General features: G+C 62.1%; 1 protein-coding gene across 1 annotated transcript in view; it reads left to right on the top strand.

The window, feature by feature from the left end:
- Positions 1 to 18,807, top strand: part of CXXC1 (CXXC finger protein 1) — a 29,822-nt gene extending 11,015 nt beyond the window's left edge. Inside the window, exons 8-15 of the mRNA XM_065653365.1 lie at positions 2,277 to 2,384; positions 4,665 to 4,849; positions 7,204 to 7,411; positions 8,801 to 8,911; positions 10,054 to 10,103; positions 11,445 to 11,541; positions 16,288 to 16,440; positions 18,105 to 18,807. Of these exons, the coding sequence (XP_065509437.1) occupies positions 2,277 to 2,384; positions 4,665 to 4,849; positions 7,204 to 7,411; positions 8,801 to 8,911; positions 10,054 to 10,103; positions 11,445 to 11,541; positions 16,288 to 16,440; positions 18,105 to 18,245 (1,053 nt within the window). The 3' untranslated portion in view covers positions 18,246 to 18,807. The remainder of the gene's footprint in view (positions 1 to 2,276; positions 2,385 to 4,664; positions 4,850 to 7,203; positions 7,412 to 8,800; positions 8,912 to 10,053; positions 10,104 to 11,444; positions 11,542 to 16,287; positions 16,441 to 18,104) is intronic.
- The last annotated feature ends 563 nt before the right edge of the window (positions 18,808 to 19,370 follow it).

Raw genomic sequence — 19,370 nt, 5'->3', positions numbered from 1 at the left:
CGATTTTTGGGTCTTCGAGACTTTTGGGTCTTCGAGATGTGATTTTGGGTCATCCAGACGGATTTTTGGTGGTTTTTGGCTCTTCGAGACGCGATTTTTGGGTGGTTTTGGGTCATTGAGACACGATTTTTGGGTCGTTGAGACTTTTGGGTCTTCGAGATGCGTTTTTTGGTGTTTGTTGGGTCGTCGAGACGCGATTTTGGGTCATCCAGACGGATTTTTGGCGGGTTTTGGCTCTTCGAGACACGTTTTTTGGGTGGTTTTGGGTCTTCGAGATGCGTTTTTGGGTCTTCGAGACTTTTGGGTCTTCGAGATGCGATTTTGGGTCATTGAGACGGATTTTTGGTGGTTTTTGGCTCTTCGAGACGCGACTTTGGGTCATCCAGATGGATTTTTGGTGGGTTTTCGGCTCTTTGAAACGCGTTTTTTGGGTGGTTTTGGGTCATCGAGACGCGATTTTGGGCCATTGAGACGGATTTTTGTGATTTTTGGGCCATTGAGACGGATTTTTGTGATTTTTGGGCCATTGAGACGGATTTTTGGTGATTTTTGGGCCATTGAGACGGATTTTTTGTGGTTTTTGGGTCATTGAGACAGATTTTTGGTGGTTTTTGGGCCATTGAGACGCGGGTTTTGGGTGGGTTTTGGGTCTTCAAGATGCGATTTTTGGTGGGTTTTGGGTCTTCGAGACGCGATTTTGGGTCATCGAGACTTTTGGGTCTTTGAGATGCATTTTTGGGTGGTTTTGGGTCGTCGAGACGCGATTTTTGGTGGGTTTTGGGTCATCAAGACGCGTTTTTGGGTCTTCGAGACGCGTTTTTTGGTGTTTCTTGGGTCATCGAGACGCGACTTTGGGTCTTCGAGACTTTTGGGTCTTCGAGACGCGTTTTTTGGGTGGTTTTGGGTGGTTTTGGGTCATCGAGATGCGTTTTTGGGTCATTGAGACGGATTTTTGGTGGTTTTTGGCTCTTCGAGACGCGATTTTTGGGTGGTTTTGGGTCATTGAGACGCGATTTTTGGGTCATTGAGACTTTTGGGTCTTCAAGACGCGTTTTTGGTGTTTCTTGGGTCATCGAGACGAGATTTTGGGTCATTGAGACGGATTTTTGGTGGTTTTTGGCTCTTCGAGACGCGTTTTTTGTGTGGTTTTGGTTCTTCGAGATGCGACTTTGGGTCATTGAGACGGATTTTTGGTGGTTTTTGGGCCATTGAGACGGATTTTTGGTGGTTTTTGGGCCATTGAGACGCGGGTTTTGGGTGGGTTTTGGGTCTTCAAGATGCGATTTTTGGTGGGTTTTGGGTCTTCGAGACGCGTTTTTGGGTCTTCGAGACTTTTGGGTCTTCGAGATGCGATTTTGGGTCATCCAGACGGATTTTTGGTGGTTTTTGGGTCTTCGAGACGCGATTTTTGGGTGGTTTTGGGTCTTCGAGACGCGATTTTGGGTCTTCGAGACTTTTGGGTCTTCGAGACGCGTTTTTGGTGTTTCTTGGGTCTTCGAGACGCGATTTTTGGGTCTTCGAGACGCGTTTTTTGGTGTTTGTTGGGTCATCGAGGTGCGTTTTTGGGTCCTCCAGATGGATTTTTGGTGGTTTTTGGCTCTTCGAGACGCGATTTTTGGGTGGTTTTGGGTCTTCGAGACGTGACTTTGGGTCATTGAGACGGATTTTTGGTGGTTTTTGGGTCTTCGAGACTTTTGGGTCTTCGAGACGCGATTTTTGGGTCGTCGAGACTTTTGGGTCTTCGAGACGCGTTTTTGGGTCATCCAGACGGATTTTTGGTGGGTTTTCGGCTCTTCGAGATGCGTTTTTTGGGTGGTTTTTGGGTCATCAAAACGCGATTTTTGGTGGGTTTTTGGGTCTTCGAAACGCGATTTTTGGGTGGTTTTTGGGTGTTCGAGACGCGATTTTTGGGTGGTTTTTGGGTCTTCGAGACGCGATTTTTGGGTGGTTTTTGGGTCTTCGAGACGCGATTTTTGGGTGGGCTTTGGGTCTTCGAGACGCGATTTTTGGGTGGGCTTTGGGTCTTTGAAACGCGATTTTTGGGTGGGCTTTGGGTCTTCGAGACGCGATTTTTGGGTGGGCTTTGGGTCTTCGAGACGCGATTTTTGGGTGGGCTTTGGGTCTTCGAAACGCGATTTTTGGGTGGGCTTTGGGTCTTCGAAACGCGATTTTTGGGTGGTTTTTGGGTCTTCGAAACGCGATTTTTGGGCGTTTGGTCACCGCGCCGCGTCCCCCCGCGTCCCCCCGCACCCCCACGTGCCGTGTCCCGCGTCCAGCCGTGGCTCAGCGACCCCGAGGACGCCCCGTTCCTGGACCCCGTCCTGCGCAAACGCGCCGTCAAGGTCAAACACGTCAAGCGCCGCGACAAGAAATCCGACAAGAAGGTGCGGCCGGACGCCGGGGTCCCTTTTCGGGGCTTGTCCCGGACGCCTGGGTCCCTTTTTGCGGGGGTGCCTGAGGGGGGCGGGATTTGGGGTTAATTTGGGGGATTTATGGGTCTCCCGGACGCCTGGGTCCCTTTTTGGGATCTCCCGGACGCCTGGGTCCCTTTTTGGGGTCTCCCGGACGCCTGGGTCCTTTTTTGGGGGGAGTCCCTGGGGGGGGTCTGGGGTCACTTTGGGGTTAATTTGGGGGATTTATGGGTCTCCCGGACGCCTGGGTCCCTTTTTGGGGTCTCCCGGACGCCTGGGTCCCTTTTTGGGGTCTCCCGGATGCCTGGGTCCCTTTTTGGGGGGAGTCCCTGGGGGGGTCGGGGGTTAATTTGGGGGGTTTATGGGTCCCTTATTGGGGGTCTCCCGGACGCCTGGGTCCCTTCCACAGGGGGCCCTTGAGTTACTGGGGGTTACTGGGGGTTACTGGGAGGCATTGGGGTTACTGGGAGCTGGTGTCACTGGTGTCACTGGTGTGTGTGACTGGTGTCACTGGTGTGCCCGGCAGCGGGACGAGCGCTACAAGCGTGTGTCACTGGTGTCACTGGTGTCACTGGTGTCACTGGTGTCACTGGTGTCACTGGTGTCACCGGTGTCACTGGTGTGACTGGTGTGTGTAACTGGTGTGACTGGTGTGCCCGGTGTCACTGGTGTCACTGGTGTAACTGGTGGGTGTAACTCGTGTAACTGGTGTGACTGGTGTAACTGGTGGGTGTAACTTGTGTCACTGGTGTGACTGGTGTGTGTAACTGGTGTCACTGGTGTGTGTCACTGGTGTGACTGGTGTGCCCAGTGTCACTGGTGTCACTGGTGTCACTGGTCTGACTGGTGTGTGTGACTGGTGTCACTGGTGTGCCCGGTGTGCCCGGTGTCACTGGTGTGCCCGGTGTCACTGGTGTCACTGGTGTCACTGGTGTGCCCGGTGTCACTGGTGTCGCCGGTGTGACTGGTGTGCCCGGTGTCACTGGTGTCACTGGTCTGACTGGTGTGTGTCACTGGTGTCACTGGTGTCACTGGTGTGCCCGGTGTGCCCGGCAGCGGGACGAGCGCTACAAGTGTGTGTGACTGGTGTGCCTGGTGTCACTGGTCTGACTGGTGTGTGTGACTGGTGTCACTGGTGTGCCCGGTGTGCCCGGTGTCACTGGTGTCACTGGTGTCACTGGTGTGCCCGGTGTCACTGGTGTGTGTGACTGGTGTCACTGGTGTGCCCGGTGTGCCCAGTGTCACTGGTGTCACTGGTGTCACTGGTGTGCCCGGTGTCACTGGTGTGACTGGTGTCACTGGTGTGCCCGGTGTGCCCGGTGTCACTGGTGTCACTGGTGTCACTGGTGTGCCCGGTGTCACTGGTGTGTGTGACTGGTGTCACTGGTGTGCCCGGTGTGCCCAGTGTCACTGGTGTCACTGGTGTCACTGGTGGGTGTAAGTTGTGTCACTGGTGTGACCGGTGTCACCGGTGTGGCTGGTGTCACTGGTGTGACTGGTGTCACTGGTCTGACTGGTGTGTGTGACTGGTCTGACTGGTGTGCCCGGTGTGACTGGTGTGCCCGGTGTGACTGGTGTGCCCGGTGTGCCCGCTGTGCCCGCTGTGCCCGCTGTGCCCGCTGTGCCCGCTGTGCCCGGTGTGACTGGTGTGCCCGGTGTGCCCGGTGTGACTGGTGTGCCCGGTGTCACTGGTGTGCCCGCTGTGCCCGGTGTGCCCGGTGTGCCCGGTGTGCCCGGTGTGCCCGGTGTCACTGGTGTCACTGGTGTGACTGGTGTGCCCGGTGTGACTGGTGTGCCCGGTGTCACCGCTGTGCCTGCTGTGCCTGCTGTGCCTGCTGTGCCTGCTGTGCCTGGTGTGCCCGCTGTGCCCGCTGTGCCCGCTGTGCCCGGTGTGCCCGGTGTCACCGGTGTGCCCGGTGTCACCGGTGTGCCCGGTGTGCCCGCTGTGCCCGCTGTGCCCGCTGTGCCCGCTGTGCCCGCTGTGCCCGCTGTGCCCGGTGTGCCCGGTGTCACTGGTGTCACTGGTGTCACTGGTGTGACTGGTGTGCCCGGTGTGACTGGTGTGCCCGGTGTCACTGGTGTCACCGCTGTGCCCGCTGTGCCCGCTGTGCCCGCTGTGCCCGCTGTGCCCGCTGTGACTGGTGTGACTGGTGTGCCCGGTGTCACTGGTGTGACTGGTGTGCCCGCTGTGCCCGGTGTGACTGGTGTGCCCGCTGTGCCCGGTGTGACTGGTGTGCCCGCTGTGCCCGGCAGCGGGACGAGCGCTACAAGCGGCACCGGCCCCGCGGGCGCCACCGCGAGCGCAGCCGCCACCCGCCCCGGCCCGACGGGCGCGACCCCGCGGGGCTGCAGCAATGCCTGGGGCCCGGCTGCACCCGCGGCGCCCGCCCGCCCTCCAAGTACTGCGGGGAGGCCTGCGGCGTCAAACTGGCCGCCAAGTGAGTACCCACCAGTACAAACCAGTATAGACCAGTATAGACCAGTATGGACCAGTATGGACCAGTATAGAGTACGATAGACCCCCCCAGTGTCCCAGTTCTCCCAGTACTGCGGGGAGGCCTGCGGCGTCAAACTGGCCGCCAAGTGAGTACCCACCAGTATAGACCAGTATAAACCAGTATAGACCAGTATGGACCAGTATAGACCAGTATAGAGTACGATAGACCCCCCCAATGTCCCAGTTCTCCCAGTACTGCGGGGAGGCCTGCGGCGTCAAACTGGCCGCCGAGTGAGTATGGACTAGTACAAACCAGTATAGACCAGTATGGATCAGTATAAACCAGTACGGACCAGTATAGACCAGTATAGAGTACAATAGACCCCCCCAGTGTCCCAGTTCTCCCAGTACTGCGGGGAGGCCTGCGGCGTCAAACTGGCCGCCAAGTGAGTACCCACCAGTACAAACCAGTACAAACCAGTATGGACCAGTATAGAGTACGATAGACCCCCCCAGTGTCCCAGTTCTCCCAGTACTGCGGGGAGGCCTGAACCGTCAAACTGGCCACCAAGTGAGTATGGACCAGTATAGACCAGTACAAACCAGTATGGACCAGTATAGACCCCTACGGCCCAGTATGCACCAGTACAAACACCTGCAGCCCAGTACAGACCAGTATGAACCCCCAAGTTGCCCCTATTGACCTTGACCCCCATAACTGACCTTCTAGACCAGTACAGACCAGTATGAACCCCTGCAGACCAGTAGGACCCCCCAAGTTGCTCCTCTTGACCTTGAACCCCCATAACCAACCTTGACCCCCCTGGGCCACCGGGGACCCCCCAGTGACCTTGAACCCCCATTGACCTTGGGGGTTCAAGTTCAATGGGGGTCCATCGAGTGACCTTGACCCCCAGGATGCCCTTGACCCCCATATCCACCCTTGACCCCCATCGAGTGACCTTGACCCCCATAACCGCCCTTGACCCCCATATCCACCCTTGACCCCCATAACCGCTCCTGACCCCCATGATGCCCTTGACCCCCATGATGCCCTTGACCCCCATAACCACCCCTGACCCCCATAACCGCCCTTGACCCCCATGACCGCCCTTGGCCCCCATATCTACCCTTGACCCCCATAACCGCCCTTGACCCCCATGATGCCCTTGACCCCCATGATGCCCTTGACCCCCATATCCACCCCTGACCCCCATATCCACCCTTGACCCCCATGATGACCTTGACCCCCATGATGCCCTTGACCCCCATAACCGCCCCTGACCCCCAAAACCGCCCCTGACCCCCATGATGCCCTTGACCCCCATAACCTCCCTTGACCCCCATAACAGCCCTGACCTCCATAACCGCCCTGACCCCCATAACTGCCCCTGACCCCTATGATGCCCTTGAGCCCCATAACCGCCCTTGACCCCCATATCCACCCTTGACCCCCATGACGCCCTTGACCCCCTTGATGCCCTTGACCCCCACATCCACCCCTGACCCCCATAACCGCCCCTGACCCCCATAACCGCCCTTGACCCCCATAACCGCCCCTGACCCCCATAACCGCCCTTGACCCCCATGATGCCCTTGACCCCCATAACCGCCCTGACCCCCATAACCTCCCTTGACCCCCATGACGCCCTTGACCCCCATAACCGCCCTTGACCCCGATGACGCCCTTGACCCCCATAACCGCCCTTGACCCCCATTATGCCCTTGACCCCCATAACCACCCTTGACCCCCAAGATGCCCTTGACCCCCATGACGCCCTTGACCCCCCTGACCCCCATAACCACCCCTGACCCCCATGACCGCCCTTGACCCCCATAACCGCCCTTGACCCCCATGACGCCCTTGACCCCCATGATGCCCTTGACCCCCATAACCGCCCTGACCCCCATAACCGCCCTTGACCCCCATGATGCCCTTGACCCCCACATCCACCCCTGACCCCATAACCTCCCTTGACCCCCATATCCACCCTTGACCCCCCTGACCCCCATAACCACCCTTGACCCCCATAACCACCCCTGACCCCCATAACCGCCCTTGACCCCCATAACCGCCCTGACCCCTATAACCACCCTTGACCCCCATAATGCCCTTGACCCCCATAATGACCTTGACCCCCATGACGCCCTTGACCCCCATAACCACCCTGACCCCCATAACCACCCTTGACCCCCATAACCACCCTTGACCCCCATGACGCCCTTGACCCCCATGATGCCCTTGACCCCCAAGATGCCCTTGACCCCCATGACGCCCTTGACCCCCCTGACCCCCATAACCTCCCCTGACCCCCGAGCGCCCTTCCCCCCCCGTAACCTCCGCGCCCCCCGCAGCCGCATCTACGAGATCCTGCCGCAGCGGATCCAGCAGTGGCAGCAGAGCCCCTGCGTGGCGGAGGAGCAGGGCAAGCGGCTGCTCGAGCGCATCCGGCGCGAGCAGCACCAGGCGCGCCTGCGCCTGCAGGACATGGAGCGCCGCTTCCACGAGCTCGAGGGGCTCATCGCCCGCGCCAAGGGCCACCCGCCCCGCGAGGACGAGGAGGTGGGGACGCCCCGGGGTTGGGGGGGGGGGGTTCCGGCCCGGACGCCTGGGTTCTGGCCCGGACGCCTGGGTCCCTCCTGAGCTCCTGGGTTCCTTCCCGGACGCCTGGGTCCCTTCCCAGACGCCTGGCTCCCTTCCCGGACGCCTGGGTTCCATCCCGAACTCCTGGGTCCCTTCCCGGACGCCTGGGTCCCTTCCCGGACGCCTGGGTCCCTTCCCGGACGCCTGGGTTCCGTCCCGGACGCCTGGGTCCCGTCCCGAACTCCTGGGTCCCGTCCCGAACTCCTGGGTCCCTTCCCGGACGCCTGGGTCCCTCCCGAACTCCTGGGTCCCTCCCGGACGCCTGGGTCCCTCCCGGACGCCTGGGTTCCATCCCGGATGCCTGGGTCCCTCCCGAGCTCCTGGCTCCCTTCCCGGACGCCTGGCTCCCTTCCCGGACGCCTGGCTCCCTTCCCGGACGCCTGGGTTCCATCCCAAACTCCTGGGTCCCTTCCCGGACGCCTGGGTTCCGTCCCGGACACCTGGGTTCCGTCCCGGACACCTGGGTCCCTCCTGAACTCCTGGGTCCCTCCTGAACTCCTGGGTCCTGTCCCGAACTCCTGGGTCCTGTCCCGAACTCCTGGGTCCCTTCCCGGACGCCTGGGTCCCTCCCGAACTCCTGGGTCCCGTCCCGAACTCCTGGGTCCTTTCCCGGACGCCTGGGTCCCTCCTGAGCTCCTGGGTCCTGTCCCAAACCCCTGGGTCCCTTCCCGGACGCCTGGGTCCCTTCCCGGACGCCTGGGTCCCTCCTGAACTCCTGGGTTCCGTCCCGGACGCCTGGGTCCCTCCCGAACTCCTGGGTCCCTTCCCGGATGCCTGGGTTCCGTCCCGAACGCCTGGGTTCCGTCCCGGACGCCTGGGTCCCTCCTGAACTCCTGGGTCCCTCCCGAGCTCCTGGGTTCCGTCCCGGACGCCTGGGTCCCTTCCCGGACGCCTGGGTCCCTCCCGAACTCCTGGGTCCCTTCCCGGACGCCTGGGTTCCGTCCCGGACGCCTGGGTTCCGTCCCGGACGCCTGGGTCCCTCCCGAACTCCTGGGTCCCTTCCCGAACTCCTGGGTGCCTTCCCGGACGCCTGGGTCCTGTCCCAAACTCCTGGGTCCGTCCCGGACGCCTGGGTCCCTTCCCGGACGCCTGGGTCCCTCCTGAACTCCTGGGTCCCCTCCCGAACGCCTGGGTCCCCTCCCGAACGCCTGGGTCCCCCCCAAACTCCTGGGTCCCTCCCGAACTCCTGGGTCCCCCCCAAACTCCTGGGTCCCCCCGAACTCCTGGCTCCCCCTGACATCCTGTGTCCCCCCCCCGCCCCCCCCACCCCGGACGCCTGGGTCCCCCCCGGACGCCTGGGTCCCTCAGAGCACCGAGGGCGACAGCGAGGACACGGACCTGCAGATCTTCTGCGTGTCCTGCGGCCACCCCATCAACCCCAAGGTCGCGCTGCGCCACATGGAGCGCTGCTACGCCAAGGTACCTATGGCGGCTATAGGGCGCCCCGGGGCCCCACGGCCCCTGTCCTGGGGCTCTATAGGGGCTCCCCATGGGTTCCATAGGGGCTCTCTCTGTCCTATAGGTGCTCCCCGTGATCTATAGGGGCTCTATGTGATCTATAGGGGCTCCCCGTGGGTTCTATAGGGGCTGCCCATGTTCTATAGGGGTTCCCCGTGGGTTCCATAGGGGCTCCCCGTGTCCTATAGGGGCTCCTTGTGTTCTATAGGGGTACCCCATGGGTTCCATAGGGGCTCTCTCTGTCCTATAGGGGCTCCCTGTGATCTATAGGGGCTCCCCATGGATTCTATAGGGGCTCCCCGTGGATTCTATAGGGGCTCCCCATGTCCTATAGGGGCTCCCCATGTGTTCTGTAGGTGCTCCCCGTGATCTATAGGGGCTCCCCGCATCCTATAGGGGCTCCCCGTGTTCTATAGGGGTACCCCATGGGTCCTATAAGGACTCCCCATGTCTTATAGGGGCTCCCTGCGATCTATAGGGGCTCTCCATGGGTTCTATAGGGGCCCCCCATGTTCTATAGGGGCTGCCTGTGGGTTCTATAGGGGCTCCCCGTGGGTTCTATAGGGGGTACCCCAAAGGTTCCATAGGAGCTCCCTGTGATCTATAGGGGCTCCCCGTGGGTTCTATAGGGGCTCCCTGTGTTCTATAGGGGCTCCCCATGGGTTCTATAGGGGGACCCCATGGGTTCCATAGGGGCTCCCCATGGGTTCTATAGGGGATCCTCATGTTCTATAGGAGGACCCCATGGGTTCCATAGGGGCTCCTCATGTTCTATAGGGGCTCCCCCGGCTTCTATAGGGACCATATGGATCCCATTCTGGGGCTCTATAGGGGGTCGCTGGGTTCTATAGGTGCTCTGTGGGCTCTATAGGGGGGACATGGGGCTCCCCCGGGTTCTATACATCTCTATAGGGGCCTCAGACGCTCCACTATGGGGCTCTATAGGGACCTTATGGCCCCCCCTACCCGGGGTCTATAGGGGCCATAGGGTCCTGTGGGGTCTATAGGGGTCATAGGGTCCTGTGGGGTCTCGGGGGCTCCGTGGGGTCCCCTATGGGGCTCTATAGGTCCCTATAGGTCCCTGAGCCGCCGCTCCCCCGCAGTACGAGAGCCAAACGTCCTTCGGGTCCATGTACCCGACGCGCATCGAGGGGTGAGCGGGGTCCCCTCCCGGACGCCTGGGTCCCTCCCGGACGCCTGGGTCCCTCCCGAACGCCTGGGTCCCCTCCCGAACGCCTGGGTCCCCTCCCGGACGCCTGGGTCCCTCCCGGACGCCTGGGTCCCCTCCCGAACTCCTGGGTCCCCTCCCGGACGCCTGGGTCCCCTCCCGAACTCCTGGGTCCCCTCCCGAACTCCTGGGTCCCCTCCCGAACGCCTGGGTCCCCTCCCGAACGCCTGGGTCCCCTCCCGGACGCCTGGGTCCCCTCCCGAACGCCTGGGTCCCTCCCCGGACGCCTGGGTCCCTCCTGAACTCCTGGGACCCTCCCCGGACACCTGGGTCCCCTCCCAAACTCCTGGGTCCCCCCGAACTCCTGGGTCCCCCCGAACTCCTGGGTCCCTCCCGAACGCCTGGGTCCCCTCCCGGACGCCTGGGTCCCTCCCGAACGCCTGGGTCCCCTCCCGAACGCCTGGGTCCCCTCCCGAACGCCTGGGTCCCTCCCCGGACGCCTGGGTCCCTCCTGAACTCCTGGGTCCCTCCCCGGACACCTGGGTCCCCTCCCGGACGCCTGGGTCCCCTCCCGGACGCCTGGGTCCCCTCCCGAACTCCTGGGTCCCCTCCCGGACGCCTGGGTCCCCTCCCGAACTCCTGGGTCCCCTCCCGGACGCCTGGGTCCCCTCCCGAACTCCTGGGTCCCTCCCGGACGCCTGGGTCCCTCCCGAACTCCTGGGTCCCTCCCCGGACGCCTGGGTCCCTCCCGAATTCCTGGGTCCCTCCCCGGACGCCTGGGTCCCGTCCCGAACTCCTGGGTCCCCTCCCGGATGCCTGGGTCCCCTCCCGAACTCCTGGGTCCCCTCCCGGACGCCTGGGTCCCCTCCCGAACTCCTGGGTCCCTCCCCGAACTCCTGGGTCCCTCCCGAACTCCTGGGTCCCATATGGGTGGGGGGGAGGGATCAACCGGATGCCTGGGTCCCCTGAATTCCTTTGTCCCCCGAACTCCTGGGTCCCCCCCGAACTCCTGGGTCCCCTGAATTCCTTTCTGCCCCGGCCGCCTGGGTCCCCCGAACTCCTGGGTCCCCCCCATACTCCTTTGTCCCCCGGACGCCTGGGTCCCCCCCCGGACGCCTGGGTCCCCTCCCGAACTCCTGGGTCCCCCCCAAACTCCTGGGTCCCCTGAATTCCTTTGTCCCCCGGATGCCTGGGTCCCCACCGAACTCCTGGGTCCCCCCCGAACTCCTGGGTCCCCCGAACTCCTGGCTCCCCTGAATTCCTTTGTCCCCCGGACGCCTGGGTCCCTCCCGGACGCCTGGGTCCCCGTGTGTGCCGTCCCCCCAGGGCCACCCGCCTGTTCTGCGACGTTTACAACCCCCAGAGCAAAACGTACTGCAAGCGGCTGCAGGTTCTGTGCCCCGAGCACTCCCGGGAGCCCAAGGTCGGCCTGCGGGGCACCCATGGGTGCTACGGGGTGCTATGGGTGCTACGGGGTCCTGGGGGTGCTCTATGGGTGCTATGGGGGGAGCTATGGGGTCCTATGGGTGCTCTATGGGGTCCTATGGGGGGATCTGTGGGGTCCTATGGGTGCTCTATGGGTGCTATGGGGGGAGCTATGGGGTCCTATGGGTGCTCTATGGGTGCTATGGGGGGAGCTCTGGGGTGCTATGGGGGGAGCTATGGGGTCCTATGGGTGCTCTATGGGGTCCTATGGGGGGAGCTATGGGGCACCCATGGGTGCTATGGGGTGCTATGGGTGCTACGGGGTCCTGGGGGTGCTCTATGGGGTCCTATGGGTGCTCTATGGGTGCTATGGGGGGAGCTCTGGGGTCCTATGGGGGGATCTGTGGGGTCCTATGGGTGCTCTATGGGGTTCTATGGGGCACCCATGGGTGCTATGCGGTGCTATGGGTGCTACGGGGTCCTGGGGGTGCTCTATGGGGTCCTATGGGGGGAGCTCTGGGGTCCTATGGGTGCTCTATGGGTGCTATGGGGGGAGCTATGGGGTGCTATGGGGGGAGCTATGGGGTCCTATGGGTGCTATGGGGTCCTATGGGTGCTCTATGGGGTCCTATGGGGGGAGCTATGGGGTCCTATGGGTGCTCTATGGGGTCCTATGGGGGGATCTGTGGGGTCCTATGGGTGCTCTATGGGTGCTATGGGGGGAGCTCCGGGGTCCTATGGGGGGATCTGTGGGGTCCTATGGGTGCTATGGGGTCCTATGGGTACTCTATGGGGTCCTATGGGGGGAGCTATGGGGTGCTATGGGTGCTATGGCGTCCTATGGGTGCTATGGGGTCCTATGGGGGGATCTGTGGGGTCCTATGGGTGCTCTATGGGGTCCTATGGGGGGAGCTCTGGGGTCCTATGGGTGCTCTATGGGTGCTATGGGGGGAGCTCCGGGGTCCTATGGGGGGATCTGTGGGGTCCTATGGGTGCTATGGGAGGAGCTCTGGGGTGCTATGGGTGCTATGCGGTCCTATGGGTGCTCTATGGGGTCCTATGGGTGCTACGGGGTCCTGGGGGTGCTCTATGGGGTCCTATGGGGGGATCTGTGGGGTCCTATGGGTGCTCTATGGGTGCTATGGGGGGAGCTCCGGGGTCCTATGGGGGGATCTGTGGGGTCCTATGGGTGCTATGGGGGGAGCTCCGGGATCCTATGGGGGGATCTATGGGGTCCTATGGGTGCTATGGAGGGAGCTACGGGGTCCTATGGGTGCTATGGGGTGCTATGGGTGCTCTATGGGGTCCTATGGGGGGATCTATGGGGCACCCATGGGTGCTATGGGGTCCTATGGGTGCTCTATGGGGTCCTATGGGGGGAGCTCTGGGGTCTTATGGGTGCTATGGGGTCTTATGGGTGCTATGGGGTCCTATGGGGGGATCTGTGGGGTCCTATGGGTGCTCTATGGGGTCCTATGGGTGCTATGGGGGGAGCTCTGGGGTCCTATGGGTGCTATGGGGTCCTATGGGTGCTCTATGGGGTCCTATGGGGGGATCTGTGGGGTCCTATGGGTGCTCTATGGGGTCTTATGGGTGCTATGGGGTCCTATGGGTGCTATGGGGTCCTATGGGTGCTCTATGGGGCCCTATGGGGGGATCTATGGGGCACCCATGGGTGCTATGGGGTCCTATGGGTGCTCTATGGGGTCCTATGGGTGCTATGGGGGGAGCTCTGGGGTCCTATGGGTGCTCTATGGGGTCCTATGGGTGCTATGGGGTCCTATGGGTGCTCTATGGGGTCCTGGGGGTGCTCTGTGGGGTCCTATGGGTGCTCTATGGGTGCTATGGGGGGAGCTCCGGGGTCCTATGGGGGGATCTGTGGGGTCCTATGGGTGCTCTATGGGGTCCTATGGGTGCTCTATGGGGTCCTGGGGGTGCTCTGTGGGGTCCTATGGGTGCTCTATGGGGTCCTATGGGTGCTATGGGGTCCTATGGGTGCTCTATGGGGTCCTATGGGTGCTATGGGGTCCTATGGGGTTCCGTGGTGTCCTATGGGTTCTATGGGGTTCCATGGGGTCCTATGGGTGCTATGGGGTCCTATGGGTGCTATGGGGTTCCGTGGTGTCCTATGGGTGCTATGGGGTCCTATGGGGTTCCATGGTGTCCTATGGGTGCTATGGGCTCCTATGGGGTTCCATGGGTGCTCTGGGTGCTGTGGGTGCTCCGGGCACCCACGGGTGCCGCGTGGCGCAGGTGCCGGCAGACGAGGTGTGCGGGGTCTGTCCCCCACCCATGGGTGCTGTGGGGTCCTATGGGGTTCCACGGTGTCCTATGGGTTCTATGGGGTTCCGTGGTGTCCTATGGGTGCTATGGGGTTCCATGGTGTCCTATGGGTGCTATGGGGTTCTGTGGGGTTCCGTGGTGTCCTATGGGTTCTATGGGGTTCCGTGGTGTCCTATGGGTGCTATGGGGTTCTATGGGGTTCCGTGGTGTCCTATGGGTGCTATGGGGTTCTATGGGGTTCCGTGGTGTCCTATGGGTGCTATGGGGTTCTATGGGGTTCCGTGGTGTCCTATGGGTTCTATGGGGTTCCATGGGGTCCTATGGGTGCTATGGGGTTCTGTTGGGTTCCATGGGGTCCTATGGGCTCCTATGAGGTTCTATGGGGTTCCATGGGTGGTATGGGGTTCTGTGGTGTCCTATGGGTGCTATGGGGTCCTATGGGGTTCCATGGTGTCCTATGGGTGCTATGGGGTTCTATGGGGTTCCATGGGGTCCTATGGGTGCTATGGGGTTCCATGGGGTCCTATGGGGTTCCATGGGGTCCTATGGGTGCTACGGGGTCCTATTGGGTTCCATGGTGTCCTATGGGTGCTATGGGGTTCCATGGTGTCCTATGGGTGCTATGGGGTTCCATGGGGTCCTATGGGTGCTATTGGGTTCTGTTGGGTTCCATGGGGTCCTATGGGTGCTATGAGGTTCTATGGGGTCCCATGGTGAGCTATGGGTGCTATGGGGTTCCATGGGTGCTATGGGGTTCTATGGGGTTCCATGGTGTGCTATGTGTGCTATGGGGTTCCATGGGGTCCTATGGGTGCTATGGGGTCCTGTGGGGTTCTGTGGTGTTCTATGGGTGCTATGGGGTCCTATGGGGTTCCGTGGTGTCCTATGGGTGCTATGGGGTCCTATGGGGTTCCGTGGTGTCCTATGGGTGCTATGTGGTTCTATGGGGTTCCATGGGGTCCTATGGGTGCTGTGGGGTTCCATGGTGTCCTATGGGTGCTATGGGGTTCTATGGGGTCCTATGGGTGCTATGGGGTCCTATGGGGTTCCATGGTGTCCTATGGGTGCTATGGGCTCCTATGGGGTTCCATGGGTGCTCTGGGTGCTGTGGGTGCTTAGGGCACCCACGGGTGCCGTGTGCCGCAGGTGCCGGCAGACGAGGTGTGCGGGGTCTGTCCCCCACCCATGGGTGCTGTGGGGTCCTATGGGGTTCCATGGGCTCCTATGGGGTTCCATGGTGTCCTATGGGTGCTATGGGGTTCTATTGGGTTCCATGGGGTCCTATGGGTGCTATGGGGTCCTATGGGGTTCCATGGGGTCCTATGGGTGCTATGGGGTCCTATGGGTGCTATGGGGTTCCATGGCGTCCTATGGGTGCTATGGGGTTCCGTGGTGTCCTATGGGTGCTAGGGGGTTCCATGGGGTCCTATGGGTGCTATGGGGTTCCATGGTGTCCTATGGGTGCTATGGGGTCCTATGGGGTTCTGTGGTGTCCTAAGGGTGCTATGTGGTTCTATGGGGTTCCATGGGGTCCTATGGGTGCTATGGGGTCCTATTGGGTTCCATGGTGTCCTATGGGTGCTGTGGGGTTCTGTTGGGTTCCATGGGGTCCTATGGGTGCTATGGGGTTCTATGGGGTTCCATGGGGTCCTATGGGGTCCTATGGGGTTCCGTGGTGTCCTATGGGTGCTATGGGGTCCTATGGGGTTCCATGGGGTCCTATGGGGTTCCATGGGTGCTGTGGGTGCTGTGGGTGCATGGGGCACCCACGGGTGCCGCGTGGCGCAGGTGCCGGCAGACGAGGTGTGCGGGGTCTGTCCCCCACCCATGGGTGCTGTGGGGTCCTATGGGGTTCCCTGGTGTCCTATGGGTGCTATGGGGTCCTATGAGGTTCTATGGGGTTCCATGGGGTCCTATGGGTGCTATGGGGTCCTATGGGGTTCCACGGTGTCCTATGGGTGCTATGGGGTCCTATGAGGTTCTATGGGGTTCCATGGGGTCCTATGGGTGCTATGGGGTCCTATGGGGTTCTGTGGTGTCCCGTGGGTGCTCCGGGCACCCACGGGTGCCGCGTGGCGCAGGTGCCGGCAGACGAGGTGTGCGGGGTCTGTCCCCCACCCATGGGTGCTGTGGGGTCCTATGGGGTTCCATGGGTGCTATGGGGTTCCGTGGTGTCCTATGGGTGCTATGTGGTTCTATGGGGTTCCATGGGGTTCTATGGGGTCCTATGGGTGCTATGGGGTTCCGTGGTGTCCTATGGGTGGTATGGGGTCCTGTGGGGTTCTGTGGTGTCCTATGGGTGCTGTGGGGTCCTATGGGGTTCCATGGTGTCCTATTGGGTTCCATGGTGTCCTATGGGTGCTGTGGGGTTCTATGGGGTTCCATGGTGTCCTATTGGGTTCCATGGGGTCCTATGGGTGCTGTGGGTGCATGGGGCACCCACGGGTGCCGCGTGGCGCAGGTGCCGGCAGACGAGGTGTGCGGCTGCCCGCTGGTGCGCGACGTGTTCGAGCTGACGGGCGAGTTCTGCCGCGTCCCCAAGCGGCGCTGCCACCGGCACTACTGCTGGGAGAAGCTGCGCCGCGCCGAGGTGGATCTGGAGAGGATCCGCGTGGTGCGTGCGGGGGACGGGGGGACACTGGGGACACCGGGGACACCGGGGGGATATGGGACATGGGGACATGGGGATGTGGGACAGGGGGACATGGGGACATTTGGGGACATGGGGACATGGGGATAGGGGGACACGGGGATGTGGGACAGGGGGATATGGGGATGGGGGACAGGGGGACATGGGGACATGGGGATGGGGACAAGGGGACATTGGGGGACATGGGGACAGGGGGACATTGGGGGATATGGGGACAGGGGGACATGGGGACAGGGGGATGTGGAGACATGGGGATATGACGATGTAGGGATATGGGGATGGGGGACAGGGGGACATGGGGACATTGGGGGACATGGGGACAGGGGGATGTGGGACAGGGGGACATGGGGACATGGGGACATGGGGATATGGGGATATGGGGACAACGGGACAGGGGGACGTGGGGACGGGGGGTTATGGGGATGGGGGGACAGGGGGACATGGGGACATTTGGGGACATGGGGACAGGGGGACATTGGGGGATATGGGGACAGGGGGACGGGGGGACAGGGGGACATTTGGGGACATGGGGACAGGGGGACATGGAGACATGGGGATGTGGGGACGTAGGGATATGGGGATGGGGACATGGGGACAGGGGGATATGGGGAGATGGGGACAGGGGACATGGGGATGGGGGGATGTGGGGACAGGGGGATGTGGGGACAACGGGACAGGGGGACATGGGGATGGGGACAAGGGGACATGGGGCCATTGGGGGACATGGGGACAGGGGGACAGGGGGATGTGGAGACATGGGGATATGGGGATGTAGGGATATGGGGATGGGGGACAGGGGGATATGGGGACATGGGGACAACGGGATAGGGGGAGGTGGGGACAAGGGTATATGGGGACAGGGGGATGGGGGGACATGGGACATGGGGACATGGGGACATGGCACAGGGGGACATGGGGACGGGGGATATGGGGATATGGGGATGGGGGACAGGGGGATATGGGGACAGGGGGACGTGGAGACATGGGGATGTGGGGACGTAGGGATATGGGGATGGGGACAAGGGGAGAGGGGGACGGGGGGACATGGGGACATGGGGACACGGGGATGTGGAGACATGGGGATGTGGGGATGTGGGACAGGGGGACATGGGGATGTGGGGACAGGGGGACAGGGGGACATGGGGATGGGGGATATGGCGACAAGGGGATATGGGACAGGGGGACATGGGGATATGGGGACGTGTGGACAGGGGGACATAGGGACAAGGGGATGGGGGATATGGGGATATGGGGACAGGGGTCAGGGGGATATGGGGCTATGGGGGGGACATCACTGGGCACACCCCTGGGGACATGGGGGGACATGTTGGGAGATACAGCAGGTGACAGTGGGTGTCCCCATGTCCCCCTGTCCCATATCCGCATGTCCCCCTGTCCCCCTGTCCCCCCATCCCCCTGTCCCATATCCCCCTGTCCCCATGTCCCCCTGTCCCCATGTCCCCCTGTCCCCCTGTCCCCATATCCCCCTGTCCCCATATCCCCCTGTCCCCCTGTCCCCCTGTCCCCATGTCCCCCTGTCCCCATATCCCCCTGTCCCCCTGTCCCCCTGTCCCATGTCCCCCTGTCCCCATGTCCCCCTGTCCCCCCGTCCCCCTGTCCGTCCGCAGTGGTACAAGCTGGACGAGCTGTTTGAGCAGGAGCGCAACGTGCGGGCGGCCATGACCAACCGCGCGGGGCTGCTGGCGCTCATGCTGCACCAGACCATCCAGCACGACCCGCTCACCACCGACCTGCGCTCCCAGCGCTGACCGCGCGCCTGGGTCCCTCCCCGGACGCCTGGGTCCCTCCCCGGATGCCTGGGTCCCCGCCCGGACGCCTGGGTCCACTCCCGGACGCCTGGGTCCCCGCCCGGACGCCTGGGTCCCCTTTCCTGGACCCTTTGTGTTCACCCCCGGACGCCTGGGTCCCCTTTCCCGGACGCCTGGGTCCCTCCCCAGATGCCTGGGTCCCCTCCCGGACGCCTGGGTCCCCTTTCCCGGATGCCTGGGTCCCCTCCCGGACGCCTGGGTCCCCTTTCCCGGACGCCTGGGTCCCCTCCCGGACGCCTGGGTCCCCTTTCCCGGACGCCTGGGTCCCCTCCCGGACGCCTGGGTCCCTCCCCGGACGCCTGGGTCCCCGCCCGGACGCCTGGGTCCCTCTCCCAGACGCCTGGGTCCCCGCCCGGACGCCTGGGTCCCCTCTCAAAGTCTCCCCCACCCACAACTCCCGGGCTGCCCCGGACGCCTGGGTCCCTTTCCCGGATGCCTGGGTCCCTGTCCCGGACGCCTGGGTCCCTTTCCCGGACGCCTGGGTCCCTCTCCTCAATAAAATGGGTGTTGAAGGAAGCGGCTGCGGGGGCTCTATGGGGCCATAGGGGTTTCCATAGGGGGTCCCGGGGGGGGATCTATAGGGCTCTATGGGGCCATAGGGGTTTCCATAGGGGCCACAGGGGTTGCTATGGGCAACTATGGGGGCTCTATAGGGCGCTATGGGGCTCTATAGGGCTCTATGGGGCCGTATCTATAGGGTTCTGTGGGGCTCTATAGGGCTCTATGGGGCTCTATGGGACCCTATGGGTCTCTATAGGTGTCTATAGGTGTCTATGGGTCTCTATAGCTGTCTATAGGGCTCTATGGGTCCCTATGGGTCTCTATAGGTGTCTATAGGGCTCTATGGGTGTCTATGGGTCTCTATGGGTCTCTATAGGTCTCTATAGCTCTCTATAAGTGTCTGTAGATGTCTATAGGGCTCTATGGGTGTCTATAGGGCTCTATGGGCCTCTATAGGGCGCTATGGGGCTCTATAGGGCTCCATGGGGCCGTATCTGTAGGGTTCTGTGGGGCTCTATGGGGCTCTATAGGGCTCTATAGGTGTCTGTAGGTCTCTATAGGTCT

Source organism: Caloenas nicobarica, chromosome 29 (assembly GCF_036013445.1).
Source record: "Caloenas nicobarica isolate bCalNic1 chromosome 29, bCalNic1.hap1, whole genome shotgun sequence".
NCBI classification, from domain to species: Eukaryota; Metazoa; Chordata; class Aves; order Columbiformes; family Columbidae; genus Caloenas; species Caloenas nicobarica.
Note: the sequence above shows the minus strand (reverse complement) of the source record. Positions and strands in the feature narration are given on the sequence as shown.